The sequence below is a fragment of the Staurois parvus genome, unplaced genomic scaffold, assembly GCF_062004578.1.
Source record: "Staurois parvus isolate SC_StPar_1 unplaced genomic scaffold, SC_StPar_1.0 ptg000106l, whole genome shotgun sequence".
Taxonomy (NCBI): Eukaryota; Metazoa; Chordata; class Amphibia; order Anura; family Ranidae; genus Staurois; species Staurois parvus.
In genome coordinates, this window is record NW_028317902.1 from 847,520 (window position 1) to 868,453 (window position 20,934).

A 20,934-nucleotide genomic window follows, 5' to 3' on the forward strand; every position below is an offset into this window, starting at 1 on the left:
ACCGATACACAAAGATCATCTCTGGTCACCATGTTCAGGTTGTAGGGGGTTAGTGTTCCTTCCAGGGTTGTCTGTGCCCTATCAACAGCCTGGTTTGGACATCCTCTCCCTGCAAGGGTATATAAAGTGGGGATAAGCTGCTAGGTCATGGGAAGAGCTACAATGAAAAACCCTATTCGGTGGTGGTAAGGTAGCCATGTGCTCACCCTCAGTGATCCCTAGCTTGGACCTAGTTTAGCAATTTCAAGGCAATGAACTGTGTAAGTAGTCTGTGTACAGACTCAGACCCAGTACACTGGCAACCAATAAATTTATGCAGTACTACCTGTTTTTATGGAGAGGATTGGTGCACCATTGTGTGGACTTTGTAATTAGAGATGAGCGAATCGAACCAGGCGAAGTGGAATTCGTTTCGAATTTCAGGAAAAATTCGATTCGTGCCGAATCCGAATATTAGCCAACTTCGGGTGCACGAATCGGATTTTTCCCGATCAGCCGGCAAAAGTGTCCCTGCAGAGAGCTCCGCTATTTCTGACAGTTCTCTGACAGTTCCTTCACATGTACAGCGGTTGAAACATTGTATCTATTTGTTTCCATTTAGGATACAGATGTTTTTATTCGGAAACAGATACAATGTTTCAACCGCTGTAAATGTGAAGGAACTGTCAGAGAACTGTCAGAAATAGCGGAGCTCTCTGCAGATACACTTTTTGCTGTACTGGAATACTTCTTCTTTTCATTCTTCTTTTCATTCTTCTCATTCTTCTTTTCATTCTTCTTTTCATTCTTCTTCTCATTCTTCTTTTCATTCTTCTTCTTTTCATTCTTCTCATTCTTCTTTTCATTCTTCTTTTCATTCTTCTTCTTCTTCTTCTTTTCATTCTTCTTCTTTTCATTCTTCTTTTCATTCTTCTTCTTTTCATTCTTCTCATTCTTCTTTTCATTCTTCTCATTCTTCTTCTCATTCTTCTTTTCATTCTTCTTCTCATTCTTCTTTTCATTCTTCTTCTTCTTTTCATTCTTCTTTTCATTCTTCTCATTCTTCTTTTCATTCTTCTTCTTCTTCTTTTCATTCTTCTTCTTCTTTTCATTCTTCTTTTCATTCTTCTTCTTCTTCTTTTCATTCTTCTCATTCTTCTTTTCATTCTTCTTCTTCTTTTCATTCTTCTTCTTCTTTTCATTCTTCTTCTTCTTTTCATTCTTCTTTTCATTTTTCTTCTTCTTTTCATTCTTCTCATTCTTCTTTTCATTCTTCTTTTCATTCTTCTTTTCTTCTTTTCATTCTTCTTCTTTTCATTCTTCTTTTCATTCTTCTTCTTCTTCTTTTCATTCTTCTTCCTCTTCTTTTCATTCTTCTTTTCATTCTTCTTTTCATTCTTCTCATTCTTCTTCTCATTCTTCTTTTCATTCTTCTTCTCATTCTTCTTTTCATTCTTCTTCTTCGTTTCATTCTTCTTTTCATTCTTCTCATTCTTCTTTTCATTCTTCTTTTCATTCTTCTTCTTCTTCTTTTCATTCTTCTTCTTCTTCTTTTCATTCTTCTCATTCTTCTTTTCATTCTTCTTCTTCTTCTTCTTTTCATTCTTCTTCTTCTTCTTCTTTTCATTCTTCTTTTCATTCTTCTTCTTCTTCTTTTCATTCTTCTTCTTCTTCTTTTCATTCTTCTTTTCATTCTTCTTCTTCTTTTCTTCTTCTTCTTCTTCTTCTGGCAACTCCACCACACAGCTCATTTTTGTTCCAGTATTACTGTATTTTGCTCCTTCAAAATCCTGAAACTTTCTTTTGGCAGGTGTACAGACTCAGGTACTCAGTGCAGGAATGGTGGGAATCCCTCACAATGGACACAGCAGGTGTACATACAGACCCAGGAATTCAACACAGGGACAGTGGGAACCCCTAATAATGGGTAAAGCAGGTGGGCAGACCCGGAATCTCAGCACATGGATGGTAGGAACCCCTCATAATGGGCACAGCAGGTGTGCATACCCAGAACCTCAGCACAGGGATGGTGGGAACCCCTAGTAATGGGCGCAGCAGGTGTGCAGACCTGGGACCTCAGCACAGGGATGGTAGAAACCCCTCATAATGGGAACAGCAGGTGTACAGACCCAGGAATTTAGCACAGGGATGGTGGGAACTCCTCCTAATGGGCAGAGCAGGTGTACAGACCCAGGAACTCAGCACAGGGATGGTGGGAACTTCTCATAATGGGCGCAGCAGGTGTGCAGACCTGGAACCTCAGCACAGGGATGGTGGGAACCCCTCATAATGGGCACAGCAGGTGTGCATACCCAGAACCTCAGCACAGGGATGGTGGGAACCCCTAGTAATGGGCGCAGCAGGTGTGCAGACCTGGGACCTCAGCACAGGGATGGTAGAAACCCCTCATAATGGGAACAGCAGGTGTATAGACCCAGGAATTTAGCACAGGGATGGTGGGAACTCCTCCTAATGGGCAGAGCAGGTGTACAGACCCAGGAACTCAGCACAGGGATGGTGGGAACTTCTCATAATGGTCGCAGCAGGTGTGCAGACCTGGAACCTCAGCACAGGGATGGTGGGAACCCCTCATAATGGGCACAGCAGGTGTTAGGGGGTTTAACTCTCCAGCATCCATTAGAGACTGATATAGTAATATAGTTCATTCTTCTTTTCATTCTTCTTTTCATTCTTCTTCTTCTTCTTTTCATTCTTCTTCTTCTTTTCTTTCTTCTTTTCATTCTTCTTCTTCTTTTCATTCTTCTTTTCATTCTTCTTCTTCTTTTCATTCTTCTTCTTCTTCTTTTCATTCTTCTTTTCATTCTTCTCATTCTTCTTTTCATTCTTCTCATTCTTCTTTTCATTCTTCTCATTCTTCTTCTCATTCTTCTTTTCATTCTTCTTCTCATTCTTCTTTTCATTCTTCTTCTTCTTTTCATTCTTCTTTTCATTCTTCTCATTCTTCTTTTCATTCTTCTTCTTTTCATTCTTCTTCTTTTCATTCTTCTTCTTCTTCTTTTCATTCTTCTTCTTCTTTTCATTCTTCTTTTCATTCTTCTTCTTCTTCTTTTCATTCTTCTTCTTCTTCGTCGTGCCCCGTGACTGCCCAAATGAGTGAAGTGTGCGGTGATTCTAAGATCGACGGCACTCATCTGCATGTCATACTGACTGACAGTATTATTTCTCTTCCCCAGCAGACTCTAAGGGCATTTAAATTAAAGGTACAGTGTTCTGCACTAATATAAAGGCTCTCTGAAGCCTAGAAACCCTTTAAATAAGTTAAATTCGCGGCGAATAAATTCGCATCGAATCGAATTTCTCCCGCAAATTCGGCGAATCAGCCGAATCGAATTTTTGAATAATTCGCTCATCTCTATTTGTAATATGAGTTGGTATCAAGTTAAGGGGACACTAAACAATATCCTTATTCTCCCAAAATAATCCATACATCCACTACTTAATTACCCTGCAATCTATTTTTCATGAAATTGTTCCTTACTGTGCTTTTTTTTGCCCCCTTGTAACATCCTTCATAAGGAATGAAATGCATTAGAGTGGATGATGGGGACATCAGTGTATGCTTAGTCAGATCCATAAAGTTTTACATAAAGAGATGTAATTAGCATGCAGCTGTTTCTACAATGCTACAATGCACACAGCACAGATTGGCTCCTGGTTTGGCACCTGAGACCCACTGAATCAGAGGGAGACATAGGTTTTGGAGTGGTGGCAGCTTTTCCTATTCTAAAACGCTGTAGTTTGATGATTGTTTTTTGCAGTGTAATATCATTTTGAACAGATTTTACTGCAAATGGATCAAAAAGACAGTATTTTCAACATAATGCACTTTGATTTTTTTGTGGCCCTCTCCGTACACGCCATGACTATCTGTTATTCACCTGTGCCCCTTGAAGTATCCCCAAATGAAATCTCCCTAAAGTAAGGGAAATCCTCTCTTAGACATTTGTCATAAGAGTAAGTGTCCCTATTGGAAGATATCACCTCACCTCCTTTATTGGTAACAACTCATGTTTGGATTTTCCCTTACTTTTAGTCTTTGTCACCACGGCAAAAAGAGAATCTCTCCAAAGGGGACAAAGAAAGAAAATATAACCTGACAGATGCTCTAACCCTTCTACAAATCATCCAAAATATAATAAAAGGCTTCAGACAACCTTTAACTTTGATTATTATTGGTTACTGTATAATTTTGTTATATATACAATTTAATTAAAAGGTAACTCTAGTAAGGGGAATCAGAAAAAGGTGCCCTTTGTACCCCCCTGATTTTTGTACTGGCAATAGAGCAATTAGCTACTGCTATCACCCTGCACCCTGGTATTCAGGGCTATGTACAAAATGGGTACACATATAAATATTGTTTATAAGCTGACAATGTGGTGTTATTTTTCTCTTAACAAGCCGCATCCTTGTCAAATTTACATATAATTTTGCAAAAATTTGCCTCCCTTTCATGACAAACTGGTAATTTTATTAAACCCATAGCTATGCCCCTAGGTATTCCCCCTGCCCAGTGTGAGAGATTCAATTCGTCCTTTCACTTTACCTGGCCTATAAACGCTATCATTTACTGGGTATCCCTTTGATGTCAAAATTTGCCAAATTATTTCATTATAATTCCCCCCTATGTTAAACAAGATACATGCTATGCTGAAATTATGGTCTGCATGCACAATATCTATTCTGGGTAGAGTAGCAGCAATAAACAAAAATATCCTGCCTAAAATCTTATATTTTTATAGAACACTCCTTCTCCCAGTTTCCAAATAATTTCTAAAAACAATCCAATCTGACATTAATACATTTAACTGGTTCAATAGGAAAACCAGATTCTCAACCCATACGTTGTACTGTCCCCAGTCTACAGGTGGCCTAGGTCCTCATCTCTGGTCCTATTAGTTGGCCTCTAGGCTTTCTCAAATTGCCTCATGGAATATCCATAATGCTAAAGGATCATGGATTTGTTTTGCAGCTTCCTCTATTAAACCTTATTATCTACTTGGTTTACTTTGGTTATACAACTGTTATAAGTATTTGGCCCCATATAATCTGTTGATTTCCCTTTAAAGATATGGTCCCTCTCCAAACATAAATTTCAGTTGATTTCTGCCTGTTGCCTCATTTTTCGGGGACCCTTCTTTTGCACCAGCATTTCCATGCCTCACCCAATTTTCCTGTTAGAAACGGATTTACTTAGTTACCCTCTCCAAATTTCTAATTCATGGTACATTTGTCCTGTTTCCTACTCTTCAACAGAAGTATAATATCGCTCCCCATGAATATTACCATTTTCTCCAAATTAAACACTTTTTTGCTACTCAACACCTTCTCTCCGAATCCTCATCGTATTTGTAATTTCTCCCATACCACTAATTTACCCCAGAATTCTAAATGGGAGACTAACTATAATACGCAATTTTCATCCAAAAGATTGGCATTCTATGCTTGAGAACCTCCATAAATGCACTAGATCTTTTACAGTTATGGAAACTTTCTACCCATTGGTATCACACACCTACTCACCTGCATATTATTTATCAATCTTTGCCTGATACCTGTTTTAGGAGTTGACTAGTTCGGGCTCTTTGATACATGATACCTACCTTTTAGTCATGTGACAAGGTAGCCCCTATTTGGCAGAAAATTACAAATACCTCGACTACTATTGCTAGTCAACCTGTACACTTAACATCAGCTGTCTTTCATTTGCTTCAACCCCTAATATACAAACTCTTTCAGTCGCTACCTTATGGTCATTAATTTTTAACCGGAAATTGTCTAATATACCTTTTACCCACATTTGGAGTGTATCAACTCTATTATGCTGAATGCATCATTTTCATACGTTACACGACTCTATACCCCATTTTTTTGGAAAATAGGATATCTGGGAATTTAAACACTCCCAATTCTACAAATAAGTATTCATTTGATTTCTTATTTGCTATAACTTGATACTTGATGACTTACTCTATGTGCGCTGTGTAATTTGCCTGAGTATATGTATTTAGTCTAAGACTCTGTTATATGACATTAGATGATGCTTCATCTGGTATTGTTCTCATCCACTTTCATTTTGTCTTCTGGATGTATGGTTTGATGTATTAATTTATGTGATACTTTCAATAAACAGTTTGTATACAAAAAGGTAAGTCTGGTGATAACAGTTTGCTTGGGAGACATAGTGATGCCACGGAACAATATGTAATATTCTCACCGCACATGTTCCTGGAGTAGGCAAGTAAATGAGTGCTGTAGCAACCACCAGCCAGATACCCGTAATGTTATAGGTTCAAGTTTATATCACCAGCACACCACAGTTCTTCAAGATAGCATCCAAACATTTTATTAAAGTGATCACATCATAGCAATAAAGTGCAATTTTTCGGGGCCATGCAGGACACCTTGATCAAGTGTATGATGACATCATCATCCTCACATGTCTGTCAAAGGGGTCCTTTGAACTTTATTGCTGTGACATACTAATATATTTGGATATAATCTTGAAGATTCGTAGTGTGCTGCTGATATACAGTATGCTTAAACAGTGATGCCAGGGATTCGGGTCATTATCTGGTCTTGCAATGCTTCTTTAATGAAGTTTCTGGCTGCAGGTCCCCTTCACAACTTCCCATTGTCTCCGGTCTTTGTGTCAAGTAATTCCTCTAAAGCTTCTATAGGGACATAGCCTGCCACAAGTAAGCCATCAGAGAGGTTCATAAGTCTAGAGCCAGAGGCTTTTTCAGCTACTTCAAAATGGGGATATTAGGTAAATAAAAATTGCCACCATTGCGCTGCACTCCAGTAAAAAGTTTCACTGAAGTTCCCAGTTTATTAAGCATAAGAGTTGTGATAAAAAAATAAGGAAGGTCTGGGGCAAGTGTATGTATGACTAGGACACAATTACATTTAGGAAGAGTTCTGTGGGGGAGTTACCAACAGCAGGACAGCTCTGTCACTTACAATCCAATCTTGCAGACTCAAGCTGAAAAATCATGAGTGGGTCTCATAAAACTGTCAGTAGGTTTTTTCCATTGCAAGCTGGTGCAGTAAATTAAAACAAAACAAGCAACATACTGTTTGTGCTAAATCTGCCATATGTCCAAGGGTTACTGTAGAATTTGTAGAATGCCAGCTCTATTATCGACTGGGACATTTCAACGGCATTGTACATTCTTCCTTGTGTGGCTTTTTCAGCAATTTAGTACAAAGTGTAATAAAATGTGTGAAAAAGCAGCATATACATGGCAACCAATCAGACTGAAAAGTTTTACTTGCTTGATTATGACAAATAAATGGAATCCTGGCCAATGGGTTAATGGGTGCTATATTGACAGCTCTACCCTCCTCAAGATTCCTAAATGCACAAATTTAACTGGATACTAACAGTTAGAGGTAATAACACCAGGGATAGTTGTTCCAGGGAATATATGATTGGGGGAATCAAGAAGGAATTTTCTTTTCCTCTGCCAGAGTGATTTGGGTCATTCTTTATTGTTTTTTTTTTTTTTGCCATCCTCTGGATCAACTTTTGGTGTAGGATTGTGTACATGGAGGTTTTTTTCTACTGGTTGAACTAGATGGACCATGATCTTTTTTCAACCTAACTATGTAGCTATGAAACTATGTAAGATCTGGAAATAGCTGTAGCTTAGCACAGAAATCTGAGGTGCAAGGATGGCGCTATAATTAACAATGCTCCAACACTGAGCTAAATTCTTCACTCTTAAATCTGTTCACACCTCCATATCCCACCCCTCTTGCTTTACTCCATGGTGTCTTTATTTACATATGATAAATGCATGTGTCACAATGATGTCAGTGCATAAAACCCTCAACGCCTTGGTACAAGTAATATGGCTTCCATAATTGCTCTTTGTTTTCACGCATCAACCTGGCAGCCATGGTTACGGCAATGTACACCTGGCTAGAGAAGTAAAGCTGTGGCACAGCAGTCACTATAGGTAATGAGAGAATGATGCAGCCTCCTACACCTTATAATTCATATTACTGATCAGAGAAATTATCAGAGAGATGAGCTTCCCCTGTGCTCAGCTTCCAATTATACAGATCATTCTGCAAGACTGAATTACGAATAATGACTTCCCTATATTACCTTTTTACCATATGTCAGTCATCATTAAATAACATAAATTGTGTAGCGATAGTCGAAAGCTTAATACAGGGTGCTTTTCTTTAGAAAGCCTTCTTACGGACAACTCAACGTCTTTACAAACACTGTTCCATAATTGAAATGATGGTATTGTCTAATCTGCAACAGAGATTCTGAGCTTTGATCCTGCCTACTCTAGGGCATTGCAATAACAAGCAGTCAATGCAATGGTAATGCAATGCATGGTGATGCATCAAACATGGTGTAATGTGCCACTCTGCTATCTATTTTGATCGGCGCTCAAACCACCTATGCAACACATTTGGGTTGTTGCTTGTTGTGGTGCGCTGCATTTAAAGGAAAAAACAACATGCCCAGTCTTAGTGCATTGCAGAGCTTTAGCTAGCCATTTAAATTGAATGGGCTGCTCAACATAATGCATGCTAAATGTGCAGCAGCTATTGCAATACTCTGTTGTGAGAGGGCCCTTATTATTCAAATAGAGTTCTTAATTCTTAACTACATTAACCCATATCAACCAGTGTCAAATCTTTTACATGTCCCTCCAGGCAAGATCAGGCTCCACACTCTGAAATGACATCTTAGTGGCTGTCTCGGCTCATCTCCACCAAAGCAATCAATTGTACCAGCAGCAGGAATGCCATACACTCAGATGCAAAATAATATTTCCTTTTGATAAAATAGCCAGCTGGAACAGGTTCTATGCTGACTTGGCACTTTTGCAAATAAAAATGAATATCGAACTGGTCTGATTTCAGCAAATTGAATTCTAAGTGATTCAAAACACTAACAATAACGTATAAAGCCATTTATAACTCTGCCCCAAATTACATCACCGATCTTGTCACTAAATATCACCCAAACCGTACTCTCCGCTTCTCGCAAGACCTCCTACTCTCTAGCTCCTTTGTCTCCTCCTCCCATGCTCATCTCCAGGACTTCTCCAGAGCTTCCCCCATCCTCTGGAACTCTCTACCCCAATTTATCAGACTATCGCCTGCTCTGCCCACTTTTAGGCGATCTCTGAAAACCTATCTCTTCAGGGAAGCCTATCCTGCCCTCAGCTAATACTGGAATCTTCTACTCTTCCAACCAGTCCATCCCCCACAGTTACTACCTTTTGTACCACTAGCCCCTCCCTCCTAGATTGTAAGCTCCAAGGAGCAGGGCCCTCAAATCTCTCTTGTATTGAACTGTATTGTTGCTGTATTGTCTCCCGTTATATTGTAAAGTGCTGAGCAAACTGTTGGCGCTATATAAATCCTGTATAATAATAATAATAATAATTTTACATAAAGTAAATCTGTGCTTTGCTTAGGCCTCATTCACACTTGTGAATGGGGCAATTTGCCATTAGCTGCAGGACACTCAGTGGGGTTCCCTGCAAATTGCTGTGGGCAGGAAGCTCCACTGAAAGCAATGAGAGTCTGACAGCTCTTCATGGCTGATCGCATGTAATCACTCATGAAGAGTACCTGCAAAGGATTGGCTTTGGTTACAAACTGTCGATTACATGTGATCAGCTGTGAATAGCTGTGGGAGCTGTCAGCCTCCCATTGCTTTCTATGGGGCTTTTCTATGGGACATTGAGAATCCTGCTAGATCTCCCGTAGTTAATCTCAAATGGCCCCATTTGCCCCAACTTTGTCTTTGTAGCCCCTCTACTCTATTCCCTTGCCAACAGCAAGTAGAGGAAGACCTCTCTAATCTCCAAGTAAATTCCAGCTAGACCTTACACAGGGAAAAGGGCTGTTTCCTTGCCCCCAGGTGACTAAGTGAATTATATGCTCCCCCATTCCCAGAGGTACCAGATTGTCTTCTTTAATCCTGGTGGTGAACAGAGCATTGAAGAAGCAAGAAAAAGGTGAGTATATGCTGCTTGTGGAGCTATAGTTGAAAATGCCTGCTGCTTTGCCCTGCATGGGCAAATCACAGGTTCACTTTGGGGATTGGCACTTGGATAACAACTTCAACTAAAATTGTTTAATTAGCATTGGTTTGAGTATAGGCTTTAGAATCTCAGGCAGCAATAACATCTGAGAGCGTATCTCTTCTGTGCTCCTGTACACACAATGTTAATTGTTGTTTGTGTCCTTATTTGAGAGATTTCCAGGAAGTTAGGATATCTCCTGAAAGAAGAAACAGTCTATAATAACGTCACAGACATTCTTTTCTCTATTCTAGCTAACAAAAACCCCATATATATGCCCACAAAAACCTAATTATAGAACTTTAAGTGCTCACTTAGACTTGTGGCATGGGGGTTATAAAAAACACATGGTTGAGCAAACTTTTTAGCATCCCAATTAAAGTGATTGTAAAGGTTGTTTCTTTTTTTTTACTTACCTGCTCTGTTAAATAGTTTTGCAGACAGTAGGACTGATCCTCCTATTCTGGGGTCCTTGTTGCTCTCTGCTCCTTCTTTTCAATGTCAGCCAAAGCAGACATTCAAAGCACTTGCTATAGGGGCAGACATGCAAACTTGCTGGCTCTGTGTGTCCATAGATATATACAGTGCAGCTCGGCTCTGTCCGCCGGCTCTCTGCTCACTGGCTTTGACTGACAGCAGCAGAAACCAATGGCCTTCTGCTGCGGTCTCTGAGCCTTTGAGGAATGAAAGCACAATGCAGGATCGAGATCAGGTTCAGGTAAATATTTAGGGGGGCTGGGGAAGAGCTGCACACAAAAGGTTTTTTACCTTATTGCAGACCTTCTGTAAGCTCAAGCATTTCACACAGAGATCGCAGAGGACCAGTGTCTGTGAAAAAGACAGATATTCTACCAGTACCTTTTACAGCCCCTGAAAAGACTGATCAGAATAATAAAATTGAGAACCCAATTCACCAATGTCCCATGCATAACAAACCACTCCTGTTTAGTAAGTGTATTGGCTTCAGAAAGAAACCCTTACAAGAGCACAAAGAGCTTTGCAAGAAATTTGGGGTTTTCTTCAAATGTTGTACTTCCATGGAACACTGTGCTAAAGGTCGTAGAGCTAACAATAAAACAGTATTTTAAAACAGTCCCACACAAACCATACTCATAATAATTATAAGCACATGTCCAGAGCACCCCACCCCCCTTACATCAGATATCAAGAGCCCCCCACCCTCCCTTACATCAAAGTTAATACCCCTTACCTTGTACTGCTGCTGGGGAGAAACTAGGGGCAGAGCTGGGAAGCAGAAAGTGTAGGGTCTGGTGGAGTTGTAAGGGCTGGATTCAGCCCACGGGCCTTGAGTTTGCTGTATACTACTCTAGATAATCAGTGTAACAGGTCTCTTGCAAGATTAAAGCTTGTTGACCTGTTAAACATTACGAAAGCTTCAGGCAGGAGAGCCAGTAGTCTTGTAGTAGCTCCCCTGAATGGCAGTGTAGAAATACCATTGCCCACTTTCATCTATTGCAACCAAAATCCAACCAACACAGAGGAGATCCCTACTCCTGCAGCTTGAGAGGATAGCTGACCACATATCAGCTCTTGACAGAAATGCCGATATTCTTCTGCTTCTTGGTAGAGACATCCCAAGAGTACACAAGGCTCACCGACAACTCAACATGCCACGACACACCATATGCCTAATGCCTGGACCTAGGCTAGGTCACCACAGGGAATGTCTGTCTGGGTAATGTCCAGAGGTCTTTCATAGTTTCTTCTTTGAAGACACATGTCCTGCTAAATGGTCATATTGCTTCTTTTGAGCAGCGTCCACATTGCTACCTTGTCAAAGAAAGACTTCTGGGATGATAATGTCAGCACCACAGTGTTCAATATAACAGCTAAGGGAAATGCGCTGGCAGCCACCATGGAAGACAAGGAGTTCCTAAAAACTATGAGTAAGGAGTTCTATCAGGACACTTCTGACAGCTAGGTGGCATCACTACCATTTTGTGTGTCAAGAAAGAAACTACCAAATAAAGTTCAGCATGCAGAAACACAATTTAGATTTTTACAATGCACCCTGAACAGAAAACCTGAGATGAAAAAAACACTTTCTTGAATTTATGCAGAAGGTGTTTTTGCAAAAGATCTGGCTACGTCTGCACCACCTCTCAAGGAAGGATAAGAATGTTGGCACCTCCTTTGGCATGAATTTGTTTCCCTAAGCAATGTCCTTCGCACAGGGCCTAATCTGAATAACAGCCTTATAAAAGTTTTGCTCTGGTTCAGACAGGAACCAGTTGTTGTTATGGCTGACATTGAGCAAATGTTCCACTGTTTCATCATTCAAGAAGAAATCAGAAACTTTCTGTAGTTCTGATGGTATCGCAACAGTATGGAACCCATCACAATTCAACCTGATTTAATATTTGAATGTGTTAATCTTGAATCTGATAAGCAAATCAGAGCAATCAGAGCTAATACTGCTACCCTCAACACCTCTGTGAAGTCAATGATGAGTACTCACTACTTTGAACACTTTTCAAAGTGGTCTTCTGTTATATGAGTAGTAAACCTCCCACAACAACCCACACCTCTGAAAAGCTATCCGAACGTGGATTGTTTGGCACTTTAGCCACATGTCTAAACCTAGCCTTACTGTGCCTAATATGCCCAGTGCTTCTCCTCCAGGCACATGAAGTGTGCAAAATCTCTGGAAACAGCTGTGAGGGTCTCAAGGGAGCGGATGGCTATTTCTGTGTACATGAAGCCCACAAACACTGTAGGCTCCACAGATAAATACATATTAACATTATTATTGTTATAATACATTAAACTAGCAAGGCTAATTTTCTTATGTGCAAGTCAAATGAGTGTTATTTGATCCACTCATGTTTAAAGATAAAACACCAATTTGTGTTTAATATACTCAATAAAATCCTCAAAATAAATAAATAAATGTATATATAATAATCCTTCATATAAAATAATAAAAGACAGATATAATTAGTGCCAAACCTACGCGTTACGTCACCGTCTGCTCGTGACTTCCTCCGGGCCAGGAAGTCACGAGCAGACGGTGACGTAACGCGTAGGCTTGCGAGTCCGTAGTTCCGGTGCGTGGTGACGCACTTCCGGTGTGCGACGCCATTTTGCTACACCCAGGAAGTCCCATTCACATGCAGTGTACCCACATATCGATGAGGAGGGAAGACTGCTTTGAAATGTGAGTGTTACTCTTAAACCTTGTTTAATAAAAGAAAGTGGTTTGAAGTACTGCACTTAGAGTTTCTTCTTGGCTCACTGGACTGGTGAGCTATTATTCTTCAGAAAATATCTTGGCTGTCCAGGGGCAATAGGAGCCCCAATAAGGAGACCCAGCAAAGGAGGAAAGCTGCTGGCCAGTATAAACCAAGGATCCAGGGAGATCCTGCAAGCCTGTTGGCCCTTTGGGGTCATTGGGAGGAGGTGAGGAGGCAATCTAGCCGTTATTAGGAGAAGAGTTTTTTTTGACACAATCACGGATGTATCACCATCTCACACTGCATGATTATATTGTTTTCACCAAAGGACATTGTTAAGAGTTTTTTTCAACTGAGAGGACACTTTTTTATTTTGGCACTGTGTGAGCACTGTGTATTATACTTTATAGTTTTCGATTGGATTTAGCTCCTTTGATTATTTGTGTTTGCTATAGGTGTGTGTGCACTGTGATATTTACCAATAGGCACTCACTATTTGTAAAATATATAAAGTGGGTAATAGATTTTAGTTTGGCACTAATTATATCTGTCTTTTATTATTTTATATGAAGGATTATTATATATACATTTATTTATTTATTTTGAGGATTTTATTGAGTATATTGGGCACGTATTTATTTGTTAAGAGCGCTACACTACTTATATATTTTTTATGTATCACTAACACTGTTTTGGTATCAGTTTTGGAGTGTTGGCAGCTTTAGACTAGGTTACATACTTTCATTTTCATAGCGCAGGAGGAACTCTGACCATTTGTTTACCAATTTGTGTTTATCATCTACAAAAATATCCATTTTATCTAACTATATGGCACTGTCTTCTCTCCTCCGGTCCCAGTAAGTGTTTTTTTTTTAAACTGTAGGAAGTTAAAATTTTTGAAGTTACACAGTAAAACAGCTGAAAATTTAATTTTTACAAACAGAGTAAAATAAAAAGGAGAGAGAGACTGTCAACTCTGATGGGGGAGGGGGTGTTAAGTGATATCTCATATAGTATGCAGTAAGCCAATCTATCAGATTTTAACTCTGTCTGAACCTTATAAATGCAAGTTAAATATTTAATTAGAGGTTACAAATAATACTATTTACATTAAAACAAATATGCAGTTGAAATACTCAGTTGATATTTGCCAATTGCAGGCTGCTACAAGCTTGAACTGGATACAGGATCCCTTTTCACAAGGATAGGTGTTGTTATCAAATTGTATTCCAGCAGAAAAATACCAACCCAGTTTTAGATTGTAAGGCCTCGAAGGGCTGTCTTGTCTTCTAGCTCAAGGCTGGTACCTAGCACTCTATATAGGTTAATGAAAGATAGAAGACTTTCAATTTTGAATCCCAACTGCAACTCAGCCTGCCTGGAGTCTGCATCTTCTCCTTGTTCCTACGTGGCTTTACTCTGGTTTCCTCCTGAACTCCAAATGGGATAATTGGCTCCTGTCTGAATTGGCCCTAGTATGTGTATGTATGAATGTGAGTTAAGGGCTTTAGATTTTAACCTCCTTGAGAGCAGGGACTGATTTGAATGTACAATATAAATATGTAAAGTGCTATGTACATTGTCAGCGCTATATAAGTACCTGTAATAAGTAATAAATGAACTGCCAATTGGAGAACTTGGTTTCTTTCAGTACTGAGCTCTGGCAGGAGACAAATAGCCTCACAGTCTGACAGTGAGAAAATACAAGTAAATAACATTGAATAAGCCTGAAAGGTGAGAATGCATAGCTGGAGAGTGGAACTTCAGATTTTTACATATGCCTAGTGGGGACAAGCTCTCTTTAAGGCTATAACTGAAAAAAAGGAGAAAAAAGATTATACATACATTGTACAGTACTGTGGTCCAGCCCTCCATGGTTATACACTGGAAGACTGTCAGCACCGCAAATAGGATGTTATCGAACTGAGTAATTCCATCGTTAGGTCCAATCCATTCCTTGCAGTCAAATCCATCTGGGCATCGAGGAACACCACATGGGTGAGGAGGGTCCATTGCATCCCATCCTACAAAGATATGACGGTCTATGAAGGAGGAGAATATCATGTATTTATGATAAAGCAATTTTAAAGTCACTGATAACATTTCAGTAATATTAATATTAATTTCCCAAGCACTTTATTTTTCTTTGCTCACATTTGAGACATATATATAGTAGATGACTATGTATGTGTTGATTTATGCTGTCTATAAGCAATTGGTCCATTTAAAAAGAACAAAGTACACAATGTTTATATTTTGTAGGTAGTATGGGACTAAACACAGGAATCACCTTGGTGTGGCCGGTTAACTCAAACTGCATGTCAAGCCAAAACTTTTTTTTAGTTTTGGATAGAGTAGGGAAATACTAAATCCCTGATGGGGAGATCTAACCATGCTACTTGTCCCAGGAACCAAAGTCACAGGGAAAGAAAGTGACTTAAATTTGGAAACGTTTTCCATTGTCATCAGAACATTTTTCAGTGACAATTGTTTAAGGTGGCATTTTGTTTAACATCGCAGAGAATTACCTTTATTTCCTGTTTTGTCTCTGAGGACAGACAAGAATCGGACAGAAGTTCTGACCATTGCCACTCTTTCACAAACAAACATAGCTGACCCATCAGGATAAAAATATGGTGGTTGTATTAACTTGTTTTTGAAGGTGTATCCTTCAAGGCTGACATCCTTATCTTGACATCACTAACTAGTCAATCCTTGACTTAGAACAAGAATGTGCAGGTGTTGTGATACCTATTGTGTATTTGTTTGTTCTGGTTCAGTATTTCAGAATTTAATGAAGCAAGGATTGTGTTGGCTGGAGCTTCAAGAATAATAATTAATTAAATATTCCTCATTGACACATCCCATTTAAAGTTCACCTTTTGACAAGGGGCCCCAGTAAGTTTAAATGCACCATGCCATCTTGCAGTGTATAGTTTAATGTGCTTGACATACCTGTAGGCCTGTACTGTTACCCCCAAAGCCTGCCACATATACTCCCATGTGGTTTACATTGTCTTGTCCCTGATAGCTTCCAGGATACTGCAGATTTAGGGTGCCCATTCCCAGGGTCATGGAAGCACACTTCTATTTTTTAAAAGCCACACATATGCAGCGTGCAGTGCACACTTTGAGCCCTTATCCCAGTAATGTTGAGCCACTGGACAAAGTGTGCTGCACATATAAACCTTTTGACGCTAGGAAAGGGCACAATGTCCTGGAAGCTATTGGGGACAAGACAATGTAAATAGCACAGAGTATGCTTCATACCTACAGGTATACCAATGCATTTTATCATACTGGGGTCCATTATATGCATGAGTCAAATCCATATCTATCAGAAATAATCCATTCTGCTTAAATAAGTCCAAGGAAATAGGAACTCTGTTTTTTTAAATGGAATGCTGCTCTTAAGAATTATTAAATAAGACTCTATGTTTTTTTTTAAATATCACTGTCTTCTAAAGAACAAATGCATTACTTTAGCATCAATAAAATATTTTGTGTAACTGACAGACATATTTAAGATTATTGTCACAATAACCACATTACAGACATATGATGTAGTAGGCTGCCTACCTGATTGGTTCCTGTAACAGGCTTTGTGCAGCTTGCCACTGTAAAACTCAAGTCCAATAATTGCAAACATGAGAATGGCAAAAAAAAGCAGCAATCCAATCTGTAGCAGAGGTACCATCGCTTTCATGATGGATTTCAAGACAATCTGTAAACCTGTAGGAGAGATACATGACACAGTGTTGACAGGCTAATACAGATTAAAGATACAAGTGCAATGGCAATGGTCAGAGGTGGTATCCAAAATTTCCCAGGTGCTCCCTGAGCTTCTGCATTAACAGAGCACCAATGTTAGCAATTCAGAATGTCTGACGTAAAGTGGTATTAAACCCAAAAGCAAACATTTATTATACTACAGATTACCAATTCATAGAAGTAATGTCTGCATTCATTTTCTTTGTTAGGCTTTCTTCTTCTGTTTTCATTTGGTGATCCAGCTAAAACTCTCATGCATGGAATATTGATGTGCCTTTTTCTCTCTACCCTCCTGTAAGTTGTTGTCTTTTATGTGCAATGAACAAAGTTTCCAGTTCACACTTAGAGGTGCCTTTACCTTCTTTTCTTTTACATGATCCAGCCAATAAGTATGTTGTTTTTCAAAAGAACAAGCTCTCTTCCAGATGTATCAGTTTACAGGGATGAGAAAAAACATTTAACACAGGTAGAGGTGCTTACAATGATCAGCTTTTATGTATTTATATAAAACCTTTATTACAAAAAGGGAAAAATAATTGTTTGCTGTAACTGATTATAAAGTGTTAGGTGGTGTTTGGCTTCAGTCCATCTAACACTTCCCTCCGTAGACTGACAATGTTGCTTCCCAAATGTGCCCACTGTGCTATTCTTACAGAGTGGGAACACACTAAGGCCCTTTTCACACGAACAGTCTGATCAAGTCCACCTGTCAGTTTTTCTGGCAGACCTGACTAGACAGTCCATTCACTTCTATGGGCCAGCAGGTGTAAAAGGTGTAACCAGACTTGTGTCCTCTTATACCTGCCTTCCTCCAGTCTGATCCAGTCCGCTAAAGGGGATCTGTCCTCCTCTGTATAGGAGGATCAGATCGAAGGGCAGTTGGGTGTAAATGAGAGCCTGTTTACTCCCAATCCACCCATAGAGCAGAGTGTGCTCTGTCTGTGTCTACTCTGCATGAACTGAGCGGGCATGTATGGCTCATCCACCCTCTCTACTCTGATTAGCAGGGGATCATCGGACAGATCACCTGCTGATCAAAACAAAGTCTGTCCTGTGTCAAAGGGGCCTAATACAGGAGCAGGGGCAGACTGACCATTTGGAAACTCGGGCACTGCCCGAGGGCCTGGGGTCAGTAGGGGGCCCCATGAGATGCCCCTGGTACCTTTTTCATAGGCTTTTTTGAGTTTGGGCAAGGACACAGGGGCCCCATGATCCCCTATTGCCCTGGGGAACCATGAGTTGTCAGTCCACCCCTGTACAGGAGGTATGTTACTGGCCAGATCACCAGGTAAAAACCAAGGGAGAAAAGCCTAAAAAAAGAAAACTGATGCAGCCATCACATCTAAGGTTTGCTAAGCTGCAATATATTTCATTTTTGATTTTGGGTTTAATATCACTTTAAAGTAAAACTCAGGTTTAAATTAAATAAATTCCTATTCAGGTTGGGCATAAACATGCATGCACAGCACAAGACAACCCAGCACCTGGCCCCACTAGCCAGCAAGAGAACCTGTCTAAAACCTGCCCAATGCAAATTATTGTACTCTCTATGATACCTGGTTCTTTTAAACAAATTAGAAACAAATTGATGAGCCATTTCCAAGCCTCAGTGAGAACTATTATTTTTGTTATTTGTATACACTGGCGTAAACCCCATATTCCTCCTATGTTAGAGTGAGCATGTGAAATGTATTGTATATGCCATATGGAACAATTGGTCTCTTAGGAAAAGGGCACCGAAGAGGAATTTAAACTGACAGAGTGCGTGGAATCATTTTAGCTATTCTTCATAGTTTGCATTTTTCTTTTAAAATGTCCTTTAAGCAGGGGCAGACTGACAACTCATAGGGCCCCTGGGCAATAGGGATCATGGGGCCCCTGTGTCCTTGCCCACACTCAAAAAAGCCTATAAAAAAGGTAACAGGGGCATTTCATGGGGCCCCCTACTGACACCGGGTCCTCGGGCAGTGCCCGAGTGCTTGAATGGTCAGTCCGCCCCTGCCTTTAAGCTTATATTGGCATCCTCGCCCTTTCTGGTTCATAGCTGGGACATGGGTGGTGTCTGGATCTAGCTAAATATCCCTTCTCTACCCCTCTTTATTTTCTCCTTCCACTGCTCATGCTTCCTCTTTCTTTTTTCCTTCTTCTGAAAGCATGCTCTTTTCTACTCTTTTCTCTCATGCCGTTTAGTGGGTTGTAACCCAAATTCTGAGTTTACAGTTTTGATTATATGTATATTATATACGTGACTATCCTATATGCAATATTATTGGTTTCAGTATTCTTTTGATTTTCCGTAAAAACAGATTAAACATAAAATTGTGGTGTGTAATATAAATATATATATATATATATATATATATATATATATATACACACTATATTGCCAAAAGTATTGGACCAGCCCTCCAAATCATTGGATTCACTTGTTCCAATCACCTCATTGAATTCAAGCGAGCCACCTGTGCAATAAGTCCATCCGTGAAATTTCCTTGTTACTAAATATTTCACGATCAACTGTTAGTGGTATTATAACAAAGTAGAAGCAACTGGGAGCAACAGCAATTCAACCACGAAGTGGTAGGCCACGTAAAATGACAGAGCAGAGTGGCCTTTAGATTAGCGCAACAACAGTGCATAGAGAACTTCATGGAATGGGCTTCCATGGCTAAGCAGCTGCAACCAAGTCTTACATCAAGTCTTACATCACCAAGTACAATGCAAAGTGTCAGATGCAGTGGTGTAAAGCGTGCTGCCACTGGAATCTAGAATAGTGGAGACGTGTTCTCTGGAGTAACGAATCATGCTTCTCTGTCTGACAATCCAATGGATGTGTCTGGGTTTGGCAGTTGCCAGGAGAATGGTACTTGCCTGACTGTACTGTGCCAAGTGTAAAGTTTGGTAGAGGGGGGATTATAGTGTGGTGTTGTTTTTCAGGGGTTGGACTTAGCCCCTTAGTACTAGTGAAGGGAACTTTTAGGGCGTCAGCATACCAAGACATTTTAAACAATTTTTTGCTCACAACTTTGTGGAAACAGTTTAGGGATGGCCCCTTTCTGTTCCAACATGACTGCGCACCAGTGCACAAAGCAAGGTCCATAAAGACATGGATGAGCCAGTTTGGGGTGGAGGAATTTGTCTTTTCTGACCTCAACCCAACAGAACACCTTTGGAATGAATGAAAGCGGAGACTGTGAGCCAGGCCTTCTCGTCCAACATCAGTGCCTGACCTCACAAATGCACTTCTGGAAGAATGGTCAAACATTCCTATAGACACACTCCTAAATCTTTTGGACAGCCTTCCCAGAAGAGTTGAAGCTGTTATAGCTGCAAAGGGCAGGCCAACTCAATATTGAACACTATGGACCAAGACTAGGATGCCATAAAAGATCATGTGCGATGTGCGTGTAAAGGCAGGCGTCCCAATACTTTTGACAATATAATATATATATATATATATATATATATATATATATATAAATAGTAAATATTGAAATCAAACACGCCAGGCTGATGTGTTTGATGCAGACCTGACCTCATGCAGACCTGTGCAAAGATATACAGTATAAAAATAGATTTGCACAATACATAGGTGCCTTCAGGAGGCATGCATCTTACACATACGCATACATTTGTCATCTAGTTTTTTTTTAAAGCCAAACGTGAAGCAGATATAAAACACAAAAATATTTGTGCCTCAGTAAATATTAATAAATCATCAAATTGTCTGTTAGGTGAGAGAAGAAGCACAAGAAGCCAAACAGGTGTGTAGCAGCAAGCAGATAGGAGGAGAGTAGACAGAGAAGTGAGCTCATCGGTGTGCTGTCTCTCTTTTCCTTGTCCAGTTTTAGGGGAAAGTAGACTTGTAAGTGAAAGTGAAACTGCAACAAGCACCAGGCAGGACT

The 20,934-nt window shown here is 39.9% G+C and overlaps 1 protein-coding gene across 8 annotated transcripts in view; it reads right to left on the minus strand.

Annotated features, from left to right (window-relative positions):
• The window catches only part of CACNA1E (calcium voltage-gated channel subunit alpha1 E), a 1,021,369-nt gene that overhangs the window by 169,281 nt on the left and 831,154 nt on the right, over nucleotides 1-20,934 (minus strand). For 5 of the 8 annotated variants that reach the window (XM_089671475.1, XM_089671472.1, XM_089671471.1 and 2 more), the window contains exons 7-8: nucleotides 16,838-16,990; nucleotides 15,104-15,282 (exon numbers count right to left, since the gene is read on the minus strand). In XM_089671475.1, the coding sequence (XP_089527601.1) occupies nucleotides 15,104-15,282; nucleotides 16,838-16,990 (332 nt within the window). Of the gene's footprint in view, nucleotides 1-15,103; nucleotides 15,301-16,837; nucleotides 16,991-20,934 lie in introns of all 8 variants that reach the window. The other 3 variants (XM_089671470.1, XM_089671473.1, XM_089671474.1) reach the window with 1 other exon arrangement.